This window comes from Argentina anserina, chromosome 2 (genome assembly GCF_933775445.1).
Source record: "Argentina anserina chromosome 2, drPotAnse1.1, whole genome shotgun sequence".
Classification (NCBI taxonomy): domain Eukaryota; kingdom Viridiplantae; phylum Streptophyta; class Magnoliopsida; order Rosales; family Rosaceae; genus Argentina; species Argentina anserina.
In genome coordinates, this window is record NC_065873.1 from 7,931,498 (window position 1) to 7,951,282 (window position 19,785).

General features: G+C 38.4%; 2 protein-coding genes and 1 pseudogene across 5 annotated transcripts; 2 read left to right on the forward strand and 1 right to left on the reverse strand.

The window, feature by feature from the left end:
* Nucleotides 1-2,242: 2,242 nt before the first annotated feature.
* LOC126785123 (kinesin-like protein KIN-7E) lies at nt 2,243-9,352 on the reverse strand. Of its 4 annotated transcripts, none has more exons than XM_050510722.1 (15): nt 9,133-9,352; nt 8,768-8,906; nt 7,855-8,242; nt 7,562-7,651; nt 7,382-7,482; nt 7,150-7,263; nt 6,988-7,069; nt 6,846-6,913; nt 6,681-6,746; nt 6,458-6,582; nt 5,384-5,720; nt 4,676-4,777; nt 3,806-4,582; nt 3,082-3,395; nt 2,243-2,760 (listed from the first exon to the last, which is right to left on the reverse strand). In XM_050510722.1, the coding sequence occupies exons 3-15, from the start codon at nt 8,072-8,074 to the stop codon at nt 2,439-2,441; spliced, it is 2,718 nt and encodes a 905-aa protein (XP_050366679.1). In that variant the 5' UTR covers nt 8,075-8,242; nt 8,768-8,906; nt 9,133-9,352; the 3' UTR covers nt 2,243-2,438. The 4 variants fall into 4 exon arrangements, with proteins under 4 accessions (XP_050366679.1, XP_050366680.1, XP_050366678.1 ...); XM_050510723.1 differs by having other exon boundaries at nt 8,768-8,911; XM_050510721.1 differs by lacking the exons at nt 8,768-8,906; nt 9,133-9,352 and adding an exon at nt 8,567-8,740.
* A 2,604-nt stretch (nt 9,353-11,956) lies between these two features.
* Nucleotides 11,957-14,618, forward strand: LOC126783913 (receptor-like protein EIX2; annotated as a pseudogene).
* Nucleotides 14,619-17,009: 2,391 nt separating this feature from the next.
* LOC126783046 (NADH dehydrogenase [ubiquinone] 1 beta subcomplex subunit 9) lies at nt 17,010-19,707 on the forward strand. The gene is made up of 6 exons (XM_050508427.1): nt 17,010-17,172; nt 17,253-17,294; nt 17,402-17,483; nt 18,118-18,173; nt 18,603-18,676; nt 19,443-19,707. Exons 1-5 carry the CDS (start codon nt 17,041-17,043, stop codon nt 18,642-18,644), a joined length of 354 nt encoding a protein of 117 aa, XP_050364384.1. The 5' UTR covers nt 17,010-17,040; the 3' UTR covers nt 18,645-18,676; nt 19,443-19,707.
* The last annotated feature ends 78 nt before the right edge of the window (nt 19,708-19,785 follow it).

The following is a 19,785-nucleotide window of genomic DNA, read 5'->3' on the forward strand; positions in this document are numbered from 1 at the left end:
CTCAGTGTGGCTACTGGTGTGACAACTTCAATGTCGATATTTAGATCCTTGAGAAATTCAAGATCATATAACAACATACAAATGTTCGTTATGTTTAGTCATTTTATCCTTCTTCTTTTTCACATTTTCTTCTCATCACAACATAGTCACATAAAACAGTCACAAAGGCAGTCACACTATCAGATACACTAGTATTCACATTACCAGATACAATAGCTGTCATAATGTCAATATTGTGGCTACCAGTGTGACACCTAGTGTGACTGGTGGTGTGGCTGCAAGTGTGACATGCTGAGAGAAATTGGTAAATCCGTGAAATTATGTTAAAATTCAAATAAGATATTTGGCTTGTTTGAGAAGTTTAAGATCACATAACAGGAGACAAATGTTCATTACTTCTACTCATTCTTTTCTTCTTATTTTTTTTTTCACATTTTCTTGTTGTCACAACATAGTCAAACTACCAGATACATGGGTAGTCACACTATCAGATACACGGGTAGTCACACTACCAGATACAACTGTAGTCACACTACCAGATACAACTGTAGTCACACTACCAGATACAGTGGCAGTCACACTACCAGATACAGTGGCAGTCACACTACCAGATACAGTGGCAGTCACAAAGTCGTTATTGTAACAACTAGTGTGACTACAATTGTGACTGGTGGTGTGACTGCAAGTGTTACATGTAGTGTCACTGGGGATATGATTGCAAGTGTGACTCGTGGTGTGACTGCAATGTGACATGCGGAGAGAAATTTATAAATCTATGAAATTATGTTAAAATTCAAAAGAGATCGGTATGATTGTGCTCAGAATGAAGCAAATAGCTAGAATTATGGGGTCTTGGGCTCCAGTTTCGCCGGAAAAGCTTAGAGCACCGCCATAGACGGCGGCAACCCGGTTTCAAGAGTTTCTGCCCTTTATATTGTGGTCAATTCGGAGTGGGTATGATATCAAAATGAAAGAGGGAATAGTGATCTTTCTAACGGTACCAACCACGCTCAAATCCATCGTGAGACGACAAAGTTATGGCCGAAATAAGAAAAAAAATGAAAAAAAAATGTGAAAATGGGCAAAACAGTCAGTAAAATATTAAAAAAGTGATTTTTTTTCTAATTTTGTTTGAAGCTTGTTGATCTTTTTGTAGTTTCCAATTAAATGTGAAGACCATCTTATAATTGGATTTTCTTCTTTAATATTTTTATAATTTAATATTTGATTTGGCACTAAATAATAATTTGCCCTAATAAATAAACTAAAGTCTGAAAAAGTCTAAAACGAAAACGAAAAAAACACTAAAGAAAAAAAACTAAAACATAGTAACTCCCTCAACGACTTTTGATACTAACACATCGAGCATACGACATCAATTGCGTACTCTCAATGTTAGTAAAATCGAAAGTAAAAACAAGAAGGAGGATCTTTCCTGATGCAGCTAGGAAACTACCCGTGCGCCGCCTCCGCATGGAGTCTTGCAGCATCATCCTCATTCTCAAGTCCAATTAGCCAGGCCCAAAATCCTCCAAAGCCTACAAGCCAAGGTATGAGCCCAGACCCAAGCCCAGGCCCGAGACCACTAGCTTGTTGTACCCTAACCCACCAATTTCATGGTAGGTTCTTCAACCGGCTGGTCACCACCTCTTCCAATACATGTCCGCGGTTGCAAACGCAGCCAGAGACCCTTCTAGGTCAATTACTTCCCCACACGACATCACGCACTTGATCTGCATAATCTGCATCACTACAATCATCAAAATCTCTGCCGGCACCCTCAATTTCCAACTTGCAGGCCGATAACCATTCTTTCTCCATATCAGAGTCTCACTGCTAGATTGTTTAGGTGAATCAAATCGCCACTGCCACTGCCACTGCCTAGTCCAGGTGAATCGAGTTCACCGCCTCCGCAAGAAGAAAACCCTAAATTTTCTTTCATCGGTCGCTCCGGAGAAGTTGGAGCGTTTTTGTTTTGAATGCATGGGAATGTGCAGTTTTTTGTTCATTTTACTTCTTCGTTTTATAACTATATTGTAATAAAAAGCCTGAAATTAAACAGAGGGAAGGCCAGACATGAAAACAAATAGAAAAAGATAGTGATGAAAGGTGATCTGGCATATATGTTTATTAATTTTGATATCTGAGCAGCAAAAACCAATTTGGTTTTGTGTAATTAGTCTTTACTGAAATCTTGAATGAATGTATGGACTAGAAGATGAGCTTTAATTTGAATAAGAGTACATTTCATGGCGCAATTAGTAACGAAATTCCAGAGTACATTTCACAGATACAATCATACAACACAGCCAAAAAGCTGCTACCCAAATCAAAACCCAGCATAGCTCTAACCTGCTGAGCAACTAAGATCTACATGATGATTCCTATATGGCCTATCTAACAGAATTTCAGTGGAATATGAGCAACACGTTTATACCTCACAGAAGGGATGCTGAGCTATTCTTCCATCCAAAGGATCTACGCTTAGCCTTTGGTGAAGTGAAACTAAGCCCAAACATTCCCTTGAGGGCCTGTCCTTGCTCAGCAAACCTGACCAGCTTTGCAACAATGGAAGCACTCTCCTTGACATGGTTCATATCCTCTGTGTTACTCCATAGGCGGTTGGCTAGCTGCAGCCTTCTGCGCTTCGAGTCCAGTCCAATACCCCACTTTTCAAAAAGACGCTTCCTCTCTTGTGCTGAAAACCTTCTCTGCATCAGCTTGCTTAACATTTGTCTCTCACGAGAAATTGCTTTCTTACTGTTTATGAAAACAAACATGTCAGATCATATAGAGATACCGATACCAAGTGCTGCAAGAAATATATGTTCACAGAACCATAAGTCCAGATTTTACAGATTCTTAACACTAGTCTACAAAATTTTGTGACAATCTTATACTTGTGGCCTATTGACTTGTGTACTGCAATTCAATTTGCAACCAGCTAACATTGCCAGTCAGACTCGGACCTAGTCAGTCACAATGACAATTATATATAATTCAGTAGCCATGTGATCAAGATGACTTTACTAATGAGTAGCAAAAGAGTGAAGGGAATGTGTTTGTAAAGGGAGACAGAACCTTGAAGACAAAGTCAAAGTCTGACCATCTTCCACGGCCTGATCTCCATGGGAATAAGTTTCTTTTAGGAACAAAAGTCTCCTGAGCTCTACCTCCATGTAAATGGAATCTGTGGGATCACCTTTGAAAAGCAACAAAAAGTAGGTTCTGTGAACCACTGATATACAGCAAGTCTCCCAAAGTTCAAAGATGGCCTTTTGCTGTCTCTCAAATTCCAGAGGCCAATCAAGAGTTTCCGATAATTCAAGCATTGGATCAATTCCTACGTCTTTCACACTTTTTTCAAGCTTTCCAGCTGCTCCTGCTTCATGGTCCTGGCACATTCAGAGTGATACAATGAAGCATAAAGAGTCATAAGAAGTTGAAACTCATATAAGCAAAACGTGAAAGAATTGCACTTGCAACTTAAATGCTTAAAAAGTGACATGGTCCACAATTAACAAGCCACACGAGCTTGTAGGTAACATCTGTAGGTAACATCGCATGCTTCCCAATTTTGGCCAATATGAAGTTTTGAACTTCAAGCATGAAAGTCAAGCATTGAGACTGCTTAACATTTTACATTTCATGAACAAGAACCATCCTGGACATTCATAACTATGACATTCAAAACAAGGCCACTTCAGATAAAAGAACGTTTTCTGGAGAAAGCAAGGTTGACATGCATAAATGACGGATTCTCAATTCTTTTTAGCAAAAATTTTGAAATCGAGAACATTCTTACCTCACTGTTGACAATTTGCTTGTCAAACTCGAGCTTTCTTGCCATTTTCTTTAGTCCTGTGACAAAGGTATGGACACTAGTAATATCCCCAACTGCAGTACTCTGTGCCTCTAGCTCATCCATAGCGCTCCCAATGGAAGACTGAGAATCATTTCTTGACAACATTATGCTAGAATCATAACTTATCAGAGAAACTTTCCTCCCAAAGCCTTCAGGTCTCCCAGGAAAGCTTTTCTCAAATCCATTGCTCGGAGTTCTCTCTCCTATATCAGGAGAAGATGAACCAGTCATGAGACTTTCTCTACAACTCCAACTCCTTGTTAACTTAAGGCTTCTAGAACTTGAGAAATCTGATGTTCGTACATCTTGCATCCTACTGCTATCACTCATGTGGGTGATTATTTCTTGACCAGCTACACTTGTATCCCCATCTAATGTCAAGGAGAAAGTTCCTTCATTTCCAACAATTGATGAGGAAAGGGATTCACAGTTCTTGTCCATTCTTGACTCTTCCATTTCAATACAGCGAACCTCTTTGCAATAGTCACCAGTGTCTTGTGAATTTCCTTCAACAGTATCCTCTAGACTCTGGTCTTCAGAGTTCTCCTGAAGCTGGGTGTATGAGTTCACACTGTCTCTGTCTTCAAAATGTAGATTACTAAACTTTCTGATGCCATTTGAATAATGAGGATCGGCAATGCCTGATGACTCTGATACTGAATATTCATCATCTGAAATATCCCTGGCTTGCCATTTAGGATGATGACTATCTGTAGTCTGTTAGAGAGTAAATAAGCAAGAGTTAGAAAAAAAAATATGGGAATTATTACATGTTAAAAACTACACGACAGAAGGCAATATAATATGTACTTGTTTTGAGTCATTATCATTTCCAACCATCCTCAATAAGTCCTCCACTCGTGATTGAGCAAGATCTCGTTGCTTTGTCAGCTCTCTAATTTCTTTATCCATCTGAAAAAACATCATATTTAATTTAGAGTTTGAATTTACATGGACTTATGTGTATCTAATGCCAAACCCAATTAGACTCAGTTCATGATGTATCAAGAAGAGAAGTCATATTGACATTGCTATTTTGGACTGGAGTGGAATTTCTACTGTTTTACAAGAATGTCTTGGTGGTGTACAGGATCTCAGATTCTTTTGTATGACAATGAAATTTTTCCCAGAGAAAGCATGTCCAAATTTGCCAGTATAAACATGCATACATTACTGAAACAGTGAAACTTAGGAGCATAATCCCACATATGACGAATGTGTATGTTGTATTGGAAGGAAAACATCTATTGCTATATAAGAATGTCCTCAGCGGCGTACAGGATTTTCACAAATGGTTATGAAAAATTTGTCACAGAAAACATCTCAGAATTACCAGTATAAACCTGTGTATGAATGTGAGACTTTGGAGCAGAATTCCACATATGTCAATCATAGTCTTCTTACCAAAACATTTTTTTATCTCATGTATCTCCATCTTAAGCAATGTCTTCCCATCTATTACAGATACTAGGTACTATTCCCTAACTGTAAATAGAATTTCATATTGAGAATCTTTACCTTTTCAATCTGAAGATCTTTCTTTTTGAGTAATGCTACATAATCAGACGCTGAGGAAGGAGGGCCGGGTGTTCTCAGCTCACTCTCCAATCTAGCTAGCTCTTTCTGCAAATGCTTCACCAAGGCCTTGTCTGACATGACTACATTGACCTGCGCTTTTGTAGTCACTTCTTTAGCACAACAAGCAAACAAAAGGGTGTTTCTAGTTTGCTCAACATGTGTTCTTGCAGGGCTCAAAGTGCAAATAATGGCAGTTCTAGCATTACCACCCAGGCAAGGCTGCAGTATACGTGTCAGCTTAGAATCTCTGTAGTTGATGTGTCCATGTCTTCCTTTACTGCGTTGAATTAAATAACAATAATGACGAAGGTAAAGATATATCACTAAGATTAAAGGACAGGAAAAAGTAACAAGACATAGAAGGAGACAGAAGTTCTCAGGAAAACTCCTGTTTAATATCAAAGAAAGAAATCTTTCTGTTCATGGATGTAAACAGACAAAACAATATATATTACTCTTCAAATCAACTCAGTCTAGGAGTACTCAAATTAATTTCAGATAATAACCAAACTAAGCATTGATTAGGGTGCAGCTTGTTGTTGATCCTAACTACCCAGTACTGCAATACTATTTTCAGTTTGAGGCCCCCACTTGTTTGAAATTAATTATAAAACAGGTATACAAAGAAAATTCAGTTCGTTCGCAACCCAATTAATCTCAATGTTGTCATTGTTATTGCTAGATCTCCCAAATGAAAGTTCAAACATGATACTGTTTTTGTTGCCATAAATTATTATCAATGGCATACATCTAAAAGAATTTAAAGGTAACATTTTCTGCAAGTGGTGTACAGTGTACAAATAATCCTTGAGAAGGGTCCAGGGTGCTAGATACAGCATATATATGCTCATCAGCAAAATAAATCTGAAGCACTGAAATATATATAGTCAGGTAGATGAATTTCGGTAGACAGAACAACATACAATTATAACTTATCTGTGATGGCTATCGATTGAACTTGAAAGAGATAGTCAGACGTCAAACAATTACACAAAAGAGGAGGGACTAGACAACCTTAGCTTGCGTATAACAGTCCCGAGAGTAAGCAAACTGCGATTGATGTGGCAGCCTTCTTTTAATCTTGTCCCAGCTGATAATGCCTGAGATGCACGCTCGCTCCCTGCCAAGTCCACAAAATTCTGCGACAAAAGTAATTCAACAATAATGTCATTAGTTATACTAACAGGAGTATGATTTATAGAGCACAGATCCCAATACATAATGGATCAGTATGTACCACGCTAGCTGCAAGGGTGGTTGAGTTTCCTTTGGCTAAGAACTCACGAGCTGAACTTTCAATTGCCTACAAATATATATATATATATATATATATATATATATATATAGGATTAGACATAAAGTTATACAAACAGCATTACGAACAGATGAGAATTGGACATACCAATCTGATAATTTGATGTGATCTAGAGCTTTTCTCATTCAATAAGGTCTCCCCTATCTGTCTTTGAGCTGCCCAAATATGCCAAACATAACATGAGACACAGCACTTCATAGTAAAAGGATAATTCTCTGAATTGCTTTACCTTCACAAATAGAAAGAAGCTCCTTCAAGTGGCTCCAATCCCTCAATGTTTCCTCAGTGATTTTCTCTACAATAGTCCCCCGCTGAGCAGAACATGGAAGTGTTAAAATAAAATTAGGCAGAAAGGAAAATATTATTTGTCAAGTGGTAGAAAGGTTGCCACCTCAGGATCATCTAGTAGCCTGAGTGGGGTATTATCTGTGCTTAGAAGGTCTCGGACAGCTTCATTGTATATCTCAATCGCTGAAAACTTAACAACAAAAGCTCTTTCCTCATGCTGAACAGAATAACAATGTCTACATTAGTCTTGTTGCAACAAAGGGTATTGAGGCCAATGAAATTGAATGCTGTGAACAAAAAACACATAAACCTAATGCATTAGTTGTTTTTCTTACCCTATGTATATAGTCAAATATTTCAGCTACTGTAAACTCTGTGATACCATTCATGGTGTACGTTTTCCCACTGCTTGTTTGACCATATGCGAAAATACTCGCTGGAAAAAACGTAAGCTCTTAAGTAGTCACATAAGTGAGGTACTAGAAAACAGTCAGGATGTAGATTGTTATACTTACAGTTGATACCATTCACAACTGAAAGAGCAATTTGTTGGGCACCTTCTTCATAGACCTGTCTTGTAGGGCAATCACCTCGAAATACTTTGTCTATCATGGAAATAGAAACATAAATAATGAAACAGTTAAACATGTATCGCATTAGTTTATGTACTGTTAAAAGCCTACCCCTTTAGAGAAGAAAGCTACTGCAGGACATAATAGTGACATTATGATCTCTATTATGATCTCATATTCATGCACCTTATATAAAATGTATGAGTAAACTTTTAGAAAGATGAACAATTTCTTACCGAATGTGTATGCATTTGGAAATGTAGACCCTTCCCGCAGCGTGTTCCGATATAAGATGGTGGTGTCATTGATGCACTCCCAATCTGCTACTTCATTTGATGCAAGCTCCTTCTCACTCAAGGGCCTCAACCTGACCAAAACTAGAATCTTCTCTTCGTGACCACTAGCTCCCTGCATCTTCTCCCATTTCATCAGGTCTTCCTCACCAATTGCCCCCATTATATCCCCTTTCCAATCAACTTTCTCAAAACTCAGCCAAATCCACGTAGTAGTGTATCAAGTTACTCTTGCTTCCCCAAAAATGCAAGATGACTTAAAATGTAAAAAGCAAGGTTGTTGCAGAACTTGGCAAAAGACAATAAATTAGGCACTCCATAACCACATTATCTGCAATACAAAGCTAAATTATGGTTACCATCCCAACCACCCCAAGGAAAAGCAACACAAACATAAAAACCCCAAAATGCTAATCACCAGTCACATCAGCAACAGAAAAGCTTAAGCATGGCTTTTAACAAAACCTTTAACCCAACCAACATAAATTAATATATATATATAAGGGTGATCGTGGCTACAATCAACCCCCCTGAGAAGAGAAAGTACAAATTAAATAAGCTACTTAATCATAGTTTTGTTAAGGATTAGATCATTTATTTCATTAAATATATCTGAAAACACGGACCATACAAAAACGATGGTATTTTTTTATACTTCATTCATCTACGACCAAACAGCAATGTCAATTCTGGAGTGGCTACCCACTACTATGCTTCAGAACCAAGTAAACCAACTCCCCCAACAGAATCTTCAAGCAACAATCAAAGTAACTTTCAAGCTTCTCAGTAAATTAATGTTCTTTACTCGCCGTAAAAAAAACACTCAAAGCAGACAAAACCCCACACATATTTTTACCTTTGTCGTTTGTTATCACCAAAAACCGTTACGAGCTTTGCAGATGTGGCCAAACAAAGTACGACCACAATAGCGACGACACGACGAAGCTTCTCTGAAGAAAACGCTGGGGTTGGTCTGGGCTGCTCTCCTGCTACCTCTGTTCTGCCAAACAGCTATATTTATTACTTATTTTCCAAAATTAATTAAAAACTCAAAAATAAAAATAAAAATAACCAGAAAAATTGAATGCATTAGACGTTGGAGCTAGAAAAAAATAAAATAAAAATAATATCAAACGGCTAATGGCTTCGAGAAACGCAAAAAATGTGGAAGCAAATCAGAGATTCTAAAATGTCAGAAACTTCAATCTGATTACGGATTACCTATCCGAGTTGCGGAGGCGCCGGAATGATGAGGAAGAGAACGAATCTAAGGAAGAGGAGGAGTCATTGAGAATTTGGGATGAGGAAAAAGCAAGCTCAGATTCAGTGAGGTAGAAGAAGAATAAAGCGAGCGGAGAATGGGAGGAAGAAAAGAGAGGGAGAAGGGAAACGGTAATGGATGGAACAGTAGTAAAAATCGGCGATTAATTACGTCGACACGATCTGAACTGGGAGGAGCTAAAACGGGAAAGAGAGACAGTTGAAGTGGGCGTGCTAATTAAACAAGAAGAACGAAACTTCTCAAGGGAGAATGACTGTTTTGCCCTTGGTGCTAGAGAGGTCGGGGAACCCTTGCTTTACGCGTGTGGTGGGGAAGTAGTTCACTAGTTTGGGAGTGTTCTGTAACTGATTTGGTTGGGGTTTGAGAGCCGTTGGATGTGTGGGGTTCGTGGGAGTGGGACAGGGTGGTGGACGGTGGAAGGGAGTTGGAGTAAACGAACCGAAAAGGGACAAAGAATAAAGAAGTCGGGTCATCAGACCAAAAAAACAAACAAGAAAGTCCGGTCATGTGAGGCAGGAGTTCAAAGCTACATACTACAAAAGTTTGCCTTGACGATCGATTCCCGCTTCGTAAACGGAAGCCGGAGCGGAAGCGCGGGGAAACGCGATTCCAGAAAAGTAGGGTTTGGGAGCGCGGCGGAAGCGTTGGCTTCCAAACTGGAAGCGCGGTAGAAGTGTTGGCTTCCTAATTGGAAGCGCGGTGAAAGCATTGGCTTCTTAATTGGAAGCGTGATTCCTTCCCTTCCTTTATTTCATCAATCAATGTCTTGAGTCTCTTCTTGTCGTTTCATCTTTTTTCAATTTCTTCAAGCAGTTAAAGATGAATAGCATCAATTGATCTAATGTGTCAGAGAAAACAGAAAGAGCTCGACGAGACAGAGAGAAGACGAACATTTTTTTTATTCAATTTCATCTAATGATGTCTCTTTGACTTGCACGTGGCCAATACCTTCACACTATATTGGACCTTCTTTTGTTTGAATTTTGAAATGAAGCTTTAATATTGCTATAACTAAGGATAATTATAGTTAAAAAAAGAAGTTATTAATAGTTATCAAGTTATTTTAAAACTGGATAAAATAATAAAAAAATAAAAGATAAAAATAGTATATAATATATATTTATTATTATGACGCTTCTAAAATGCACCTGTAACCTTAATTTTTGAAAAAAAATCGCTTCCGTGTTTCCAAACGCTTCGCTTCCACGTACCTGCACTCGACTCCATGCATCATAGGTTCAAAGTCATAGAATCATTCCTAGCGTTTTTGACCGGTTTGATGCCAAAGAATTAATTACATTGCAAGTGGGGTTACAAGCAAATACGGATCATACTGCGCATGGTAAAGAGTCGCGCCCACATGTGTAATAAGTTTGTTTTGTAACACATATAATGAAATCTATATCAAAATTAGATCGCTGCTTTTTTGGCAACACACTTTGCCAGCTTTGGCTCCAAGTATCATAATCTTAGGCCATTGGACTGCACACTTGATTGTGTCCACATCGTTAGTTACTATGTTGCAGAGATAAACACAGTTCACAGTCAAATGAACACCCTTTATTCGGAAATATTAGCTTCAGTAATTAGGAAAATTTACTTCTAGGAAAGGTGGAAGATTAGAAGTTTGAATTTCCCTACCATTTTGGCGCCTGGTATGAAAAGAATCAACTGAAAGTTATATGATCTTTGATAGACCTAATACACTTATGCTTAATCAGTTAAATGCAGAAGACAATGATGCGTTTGTCCTTTGATAGACCTCTCGGTTCTAAGCCTTCATACTATCCGCCACATGCAACATAAACATGCCAATGATACTTGAGTCAACAAAGATCATTTGCAACTGAAAAACTATGAATCATTATTGCAAAGGAAAAACAAGTGTCCTGGAACAACAGGTAAAACCGCAGCAGAAGCAGAGGCTTTCATGCATAACTCTGGTTTATCTTTTTTTTTTTTTTGCAGATGTAACGATGCCTGATCAAAAAATTGATCTGTAATCTGGTGTCTTTCATAGTGCATTTCGCCATCAGAGAAGAAATAAACATTTTGCATGAGAACAAAAACAGATATACACTTCAATATGATCTTCACGCATGGCCATTATTATACATAACCACATCCCTAATGAACTGGAAAGGAACAGACCATTTTAAGAGTAACTCTCAACATACTTCATGTGAAAAGGAATCCGGTTCCAGAGTTAATTTATCTAAAAAAACAGACCATTTGAAGATTAACTCTCAACATACTTCATGTGAAAAGGAATCCGGTTCCAGAGTTAATTTATCTAAAAAAACAGACCATTTGAAGATTAACTCTCAACATACTTCATGTGAAAAGGAATCCGGTTCCAGAGTTGCCTGCCATTTTTATTAGTTTTCCAGCCAATTGAAAGTTGAATACATCCATCAGCTTAAGGCTTTTGGTTCGGATGAAAATAAAAAGGAAAATACAGTTCCTCTCTTCCTTTTGGTGCAAGAATGCAACTCATGTAAGATGACTAGAAACAGTTTTAAAACTGTGACTGATGTGAAGAGGAAATGATTACTGAGTTGAACAAACAATTCATTACTCTCAGACTCAGTTATCATAGCACGCGGAATAGACCATGAGACCAGAAATCTGAAACTCATAACATCCTAAGACCTACGTAACCAACCTGGATAGCCGATGTATATGCAAGAACCGATTGCCTGGCTGTAAAGAGACACCTGTTGACCAGATGAAACCAAAACCACGGTTACAAGAGTTTCCATAATGGACTCCGGCCTCCTCTGCCGTAGGCTCAGCCAAGATGTAATTCTTATAGAGTATGCATGTTAGTGAAAATTGAATACAGCATAAGGTGAGTTTCCTCTTCTCTTTATTGACCGGCTCCTTTCCTCCCTCACATTCCTCAGACATAACTACTACTATTCCTTCGTCATTCATAGAAACTACAGGAGTCTGCACTGCAAGATATGGGAGTTAAATGCTACACAACTGTTCAAATTATATTTTTAAACACAATTAGCAACAGAAGATTCATGATATACATTATGCAACTCTCCATTTGCTCAGCTAGATGATATTCATTTTTCCTTGTGTTACATCTTTCTTTCAGCATCAAATAAGTATAATAGCATGCTTTATTTGTGTGGTAAATCAAGCAACTTATGTTACATCAGGTTTTTACATTTTTGGTTTTTGTTCTCCCATATAATTTCTGAGGGTTCCAGTATATGAACTGTAGGATATATTAAGCAGATCAATGTTCACCTAATTACCAGAAGTAAAAAAAAAAAAATCTGTCCACTTGTCCTGTCAGTGTCGTATCTAGACCTGGAATCTTGCAGCAAACTCTGAAGAGTGAAGACAACGGCAGGGAGTCTTTTTTGACGGATAGGTCAACTCGTATAATTGTGACAAGTAAAGGACGCTAGATGTTGTCATTTTAGGACCTGCAATTGCTGGAAATTATCAGCTAATGATACGTCGCTCTACTAAAAAAAAGTCCCAGAAAAGACCCAATGTGACACTTGTGGTTGGTGACTCCTCAAAGTCTTTAGTTCTTGGATTTACTAGTACACAACTCATACCAATCTTTCTCAGCTAATTACGGAGAGAGGACTTGCGAGTCAATTTGTAAAAATAGTGGAGAATGATGAATTCAAAATATTTGAACAAAAAGGCTATAAATTCACTTGTGCTAGGCATCCCATGCATCAGCAACAAACAAACAGAGCCTCATATTAATTGTGGATTTCTCTGCTTACTTCGAGCCCTTCTCTCGCCTCACTCTTCACTTGTTGCTCTTGTTAATTTTGGCCTCTTCATGCCTAAACACCAGCAATACTGTGAAATCATGCATAGAGGAAGAGAGACTGGCACTTCTCAGCTTCAAACAATATCTCACTGATCCGTCCGGTAGGCTTTCTTCTTGGGTTGGTCACCAATGCTGTCGATGGAGAGGGATTTCATGCAACAACCGCACTGGTCATGTCGCAGCAATTGACCTCCGTAATGAAGAATCTTCTTTGCTTGGTGAGTTGATTAATCCTTCACTGCTTGACTTGAAACATCTGAGTTACTTGGATTTAAGCTTCAATGACTTCGAAGGGATTCACATTCCAAAATTCATTGGGCAGCTTACGAGTTTAAAGTATCTCAATCTCGCATATTCCAACTTTGCAGGAGAAATTCCCTCTTCTCTTGGTAACCTTTCAAACTTGAATTATTTAGACCTCAGTTCTAATTATCTTTCCAGTGTTGTGTATTCCGAAAACTTGAATTGGTTTTCTCATCTCTCTTCCCTGGAATACCTCGATCTTAGAGGTGTGGATCTTTGGAGCATAGGAGGCAGTTGGCTACATGCTGTTAACATGCTTCCATCACTCTTAGAGCTGCATCTGTCAACTTGTTCTATCCAAATCAATCCTCACTCACTAGAATCCAATAACTTGACATCACTTGCAGTCCTTGAGATATCAAGGAATGATCTTGTCAATTCTTCATTTCCAAAATGGAATTTTAATCTTTCTAACCTTACAAAACTTGATCTTACTTATAATTCTTTCAGTGATCCCTTTGTTGATGAATTAGCACCATTGATATCTCTAGAACACCTCCAATTATCTAACACGGGACTCAAAGGCCAAGTTCCCAAATTCGTTGGAAATTTGTGCAAGCTCAAGTCATTAGATTTTTCGTTCAACAAATTTGATGGGGGGATTGAAAAATTTTTGGATGGTTTTTCAAATTGCTCATCTAATAAAATGGAGTCACTAGATTTCTCTAATTGTGGGATAGTAAGCAAATTGCCTAGTTTGTTGGGAGAGCTAAAAGGCATGCAGCATCTTGTCCTGCAACATAATGGTTTTTGGGACTCTATCCCCCAAAGTGTCGGGCAACTCTCTCAGCTTGTTACGCTTGATCTGTCTGGTAATTCATGGGTTGGGAGTTTAACAGAAACTCATTTCAAAAATCTCACAAGATTAGAGTCTTTTAGTGTAAGCACAGACCAACATCTACTTGTCATTTTCAATTTGACTGATCCGGAATGGATTCCTCCTTTCCAGCTCCGTAAACTTTCCATGGAGAATTGCCAAGTAAACGCCCCTGGCTTCCCTTCATGGCTTCAATCTCAAACTCAGCTCATCTATGTCCAACTTAGGAATCTGGAATCTCGGGTGCAATACCAGATGAATGGATGTCTAATATCTCTTCTCAAATCCAATTTTTGGATTTATCTACTAACCAAATCAGCGGGAAGCTTCTGTTATGTTTCAACTTTCCAAATCTAGATTATATAGATTTAAGTCGGAATCAATTTCATGGGCGCCTCCAGCTTTCCTCCACTAATGCTCGAATATTAGAGTATCTATTTCTTGATTATAATTACTTGAATGGAACTATTCCATCATCAATTTGCACTATTTAGTATCTAGACACCCTTGTTCTGAATGAATCAGTTTTCTGGGACATTCCCTCGAGAATAGGGTTTCTGGAAGAAAATAAAAGTTGTGGATGTCTCAAATAACACTCTACCTGGTAACATTCCAACCTCAATGGGTGTTCCGAGTTCTTTGCAAGTATTAAGAATGGACAACAACCATTTTAGCGGAGAGATTCCTTCTTCCTTGCAAAATTTGTCAGCTTTGGACAGACTTTATCTCGGAGGCAACAACTTCACTGGAAACATACCTTCTTGGATAGGATCAAAAGCATCTCAATTGAGAGTGCTACAATTGCGATCCAACTTTTTAAGTGGACATATACTCCAACAATTGTGCAAGCTTTCTAACCTTCGGATCCTGGATTTGGGTCACAACAACTAACCAGGGACTATTCCAAAGTGCTTGCTTAATCTGACCTCTCTTGTCAATAATCGTGGTCAGTGGTTTTCCTCAGGATATGGTGATCATGATTTAACAACTGTGACATTAAAAGGAAGAGAATTGGAATATAATTACTATGGTGCTCAACGTTTAACCATCATTGATATTTCGTCAAATGGTTTGGAAGGTGAGATTCCTGAAGAAATAAGTGGTCTCGTGGCATTGAGTACCTTGAACTTGTCCATGAATCAATTAAGTGGAAATATCCCCTTAAACATTGGAAATCTAAAGTTGCTCGAAACTAGGACAGGGCAAAAAGCCCGAAGAAGAAAAAAAATCCGGACCGGACCGACGGGCCCGTCCGGGCGGGCCGGGCTTTTTTCCGGGCTCATGTGTTGTCATGTGATAAACGGGCCGGGCTTTGCTATGTCCGGACCGGTCCCGGGCCTTCAAATCCTTAAACAAAAAAAACCCGGAAACCCGGGACATTAGGTGTCATTATGTAATTGGCTTTCGTAAGTGATCCTAAACTTATAGAATAGATACAATGACACTGGAACATAACCAAAAACAGAGTTAGGCCCAGAAAACCGGGCGGGCTCGGCCCGGATGATACCGGTCCGGGTTTTACCCGGACCCTGATTTTTTAATAATAAAGCCCGGCTCGTCGTACTACAACCGGGCTAGGTCCGGGCCCTGAAAAAAATAACCCAGGCTGAACCCGCGCCCAGCCCTACTCAAAACTCTTGACTTCTCCAAAAACCAGCTTCCAGGCCACATTCCTCAAGGTATTTATTCTTTGACATTCGTGTCTCACTTGAATGTATCTTACAACAAGCTAACCGGTAGAATTCCTTCTGGCAATCAACTTCAGACGCTAGATGATTCATCTATATATGAAGGCAATCCTTCACTCTTTGGATTTCCTCTTTCAAAATGCCCAAAAGAAGAAAAAGATGATGACGACAACAATTGGGGCAACAATCACAGTTCCATTATTGAACTGAGAGATAGTGAAATCATGTATTCAAACCCATGTAAACTTTGCTAGCGCAGGATTGAATATTGGGATCAAAGAATATGCTACAATTTTCATGAACTTACCAATCTTATTTTTGCCACAACATTACATAGTGAAGCATCAACTTGAGCTTCTCACATACATAGTGAAGCACCGAGCCACTAATCACCAAGTCACAAAAAGCATACAAAACGCAGTACAAACGAAAACCCAGAACGCACAAACGCCTCCGGTACCATACCAAGCTTCTCTAGACCAAAAAGAAGAGGGGATTATTTCAGAACTGCTTATAATGTTTGCTGTTTTTCGATGTGGGATTTAGAACACAGCTACTTCAAAACAGAACGTGCGACGCACGTGCCCCTTCGGGAATAAGGTTTTCTTTTCTGATGAAAAGAACAATTCATTGAAGAGAAGAGCCTCTAGGGTATCCCAAATTTACAACGTGGAAGAGAAGAGCTCGATCTCGTGTTCGGGAGAGAGGTCAAAAACTTGAAATCTAACGAACTTTTTCAATCCTTGTGGAAGGTCAAGTTGATATTTTTTGTAATAGTCTTTGTACGAACTTGAAGATCATGATACAAGGTCTGGTTTCCTGGTCTAGGATGCATTCAGAGTAGTCTCATAATGAAATTAAATTGTACTTGAAGCGAGGCCGTTAGGGATCAAAGTCTGAAAAGTCCTGGAGATAATACCAAAACAGAGCAAGTAGCTTTACAGGATGGAAGCTAGGACAAGAAAAGGACAGTGACACCAAGCATAGGTTCACAGGTATACAAAAATTGGTACATACGAGATGCATTATATCACAGTCATGTTCATCATACTGAACCGAGTGAGTAGCAAATTTCAAATAATGAATCAAAGTATTAGAATACAGTATTAGTTGTCCTGTTGTCGTATTTGACAATTTTTCTTTCTACGACGTCGTTTTAGATAACCCCTCCCTTCCCATTATGTTGGTCGTTCTCCCCCGACGCGACTCACCAGAGAGAGAGAGAGAGATGAGCGGAGTTTCAACAGCGGCGTACGTAGCTCGCCGGGCAGCTCAGAAGGAGCGGGTTCGGATCCTCTACCGTCGGGCCCTCAAGGACACTCTCAACTGGGCCGTCCACCGCCACCTCTTCTACAAAGATGTGCGCTCCCCTCTACTCCCAATCTCCTTATTTCTTTTGAGCTCTCACATTCATTTTCCGATTTGATTTCATTTTTTCAGGCTGATGCTCTGCGCGAGCGGTTCGAGACCAACAAGCACGTGGTTCGAATCGATTCCCCCCCCTTCCAATTTGTTTCGATTTCGATGTTGGGGGTTTTAGATACACTGTTTTGATTGATTCATTGGTTGTTTGATTTTTGGGTTTGCAGGAAGATCTTGACACAATTGATAAACTCATAGTGAATGCTGAAGCTACCTACAATAAGTGGCGCCACCCTGACCCTTATGTTGGTAAGACTTTTTTCCGACACCGAATTGACTTGTTTAAGTATACTGCATTTTTCTCCATTCAGTTGATTTGTGCTTAGTTGCTGTCAAAAATTCACTTATATTTAAATCTCAGCTTCTTTGTTACTTGCTCAGTTGCTCATATGCTTTAAGCTGGGTAGGCCTTTTATACGCATATGGATATGATATATTAGGATAGGGAGACAATTTTTGATGACATGGAATTTCATTTAATAAATGATGTCATTTTGATGTCAGACTTCAATGTTTGTCTGTGCTCGAGCTGCCTTAGTCTGGAAATATGACTAGGTGACAACCAATGTCAGTCTAGTCTGTTTCTCTCCGTCTTGATTAAATTTCTGTTACATCATTAGCTTCTCTCCTTGGTATGTAGGTGTCAAATGTGTCTAGTCTGTTTCTCTCCGTCTTGATTAAATTTCTGTTACATCATTAGCTTCTCTCCTTGGTATGTAGGTGTCAAATGTTTTGAAATTAAGGACTTGTTTCTGTTAATTATGTTGTGATCTGTTTGAATGATAGAATTATAAAATTAACAGGCCTCCATGCTTACAAAATATGTTTTGTTTATTTTCTTAAATGTTTGTAACCACTTCATTTATCTCTTATGTCTGTGAAGTTCCCTGGGCTCCTGGCGGTTCAAAGTTTCATCGTAATCCAACTCCACCTGCTGGGGTAAGATATTGTATTAACTTTGTGTTTTGTATCTTATGTTCACTTCTATGCTGTGGACCTTAATAGATGCATCTTGTAAATGGTTACTCTGTTAGGAGCAGTTACCTTTTTTTGTTTATAATTTTATACCATTTCCCACTAGCAAAACAAAGTATTTCTGGTCAGTTGAATTTATACTTTATGAGAATTTTCCAGAGTTAATTTGCAGTTTTTTACCCGTATCTTGATTAGCTCCTATGATTAATTTGATAAATTTATTATCACATTTTCCTTAAAAGAATCTTACTAATGCAAGTAGAAAGTTCTTTGCTTCGTCTGTTTTGTGTTTTACACATCAACTTGGACCAGTTACATTTTCACCTAGCATTTGACAAATTAGGCATTTTTACACTTCTCTGTATGACTTAATTGGGATTTTTTTTAATGCAGATTGAGATAGTATATGACTATGGCAAAGAAGGCAATGACTAAATGATGCTTAATTTTCCTTCCAACAAATAAAGGTAGCAATTTCATTATCTGCTCGAAGTACTGCTGTTTTGGCCTTAATACTGTACAAGTGTAAGTCATCAATTAGATTGTGGCATATGAACACATGTTTCACAACCGAATAGTAATGTTATTCTAGGTGTAAGAGCTTTTGTCCTCTTCAGTTTATTTTTGTTTTAATTTTGTGTCTAGTCAAAAATATTAATTAAAGAGCCTAAATGAACCAATAGAATTCCATAACAACAGAAAGTATGTAGAAGAAGCTTGCTTTGAGATGTTCTGATGCAACACACTCACTGTTTAGATACTAGGATCAACAAACTCTTTAAGTTTTGGAGGATGAAGACACACATAACATGTTGGTTTAGGAATCACTCCCAGGTTTCTCACCTTAATCTAGGCTTCTCACCTTAGTGTGTATGCTTCTCAAGATTTAATCTGTATTTGGGATGGAAGAGGGAGAGGAATTTGTGAGATGAAGTTTAAAGAAATGGTACCCTCGATGAAAAATAGAAAAACAAAGGATCACTTTTAATAAAGATTTGCTGGTTTAATAATAATAGATGGGTTTCTAGTCAACCTGAGTTTGGTTATCTTATTGTTGTGCCTATTGAGGAGGGGTTGTGAGAAATCCAATTACTCTTCCCAATCAACCATTCATGTTGCTTCTTTTTGCAAGTATCATATGATTTTTCTCATCTTTGAACATGGGAAATTGTTGATTTTCTTGTCAGCATATGAATTCAATTGATCTTGATTATGTTATTTTAACTTGTGCAGATCAAGATGAAGAATGCGTATGATGATGAAGACACTTTAATTATTGAGGCCAGCCTCTTTGATGTATTGCTTAAGCAAATGATGGTTTTTAAGGTTCAAATTATTTCAAATGCAGTTCCTCCTTTTTGGTGTATTTGGTTCTTTTGCTCAATGGTTCTAAACCTGCAAATTGGCCTTTGGGTTTGGAGTTGAACTTAATGGAATGCATGAAATTTGACATGTTAATAATGCATGGACCCTTTGTTAATATCAGATATTCTATTGACATGGCCTTCTTTCATTCACCTGTGTGTAGTTATGTGAAAGATAAAGACAGAATTTTGTGTAGTTATGTGAAAGATAG

What these genes read in the sequence shown, in the direction of transcription:
- LOC126785123 (XM_050510722.1), bottom strand. Translation starts at nt 8,074, where the DNA reads ATGGGGGCAATTGGTGAGGAAGACCTGATGAAATGGGAGAAGATGCAG. An exon ending in GCTTCTTTCTATTTGTGAAG is followed by an intron (nt 6,914 to 6,987) that starts GTAAAGCAATTC and finishes ATATTTGGGCAG; the next exon opens with CTCAAAGACAGATAGGGGAG. An exon ending in ATGATAATGACTCAAAACAA is followed by an intron (nt 4,583 to 4,675) that starts GTACATATTATA and finishes ACTCTCTAACAG; the next exon opens with ACTACAGATAGTCATCATCC.
- LOC126783046 (XM_050508427.1), top strand. Translation starts at nt 17,041, where the DNA reads ATGAGCGGAGTTTCAACAGCGGCGTACGTAGCTCGCCGGGCAGCTCAG. An exon ending in GCCACCTCTTCTACAAAGAT is followed by an intron (nt 17,173 to 17,252) that starts GTGCGCTCCCCT and finishes TCATTTTTTCAG; the next exon opens with GCTGATGCTCTGCGCGAGCG. An exon ending in ATCCAACTCCACCTGCTGGG is followed by an intron (nt 18,174 to 18,602) that starts GTAAGATATTGT and finishes TTTTTAATGCAG; the next exon opens with ATTGAGATAGTATATGACTA.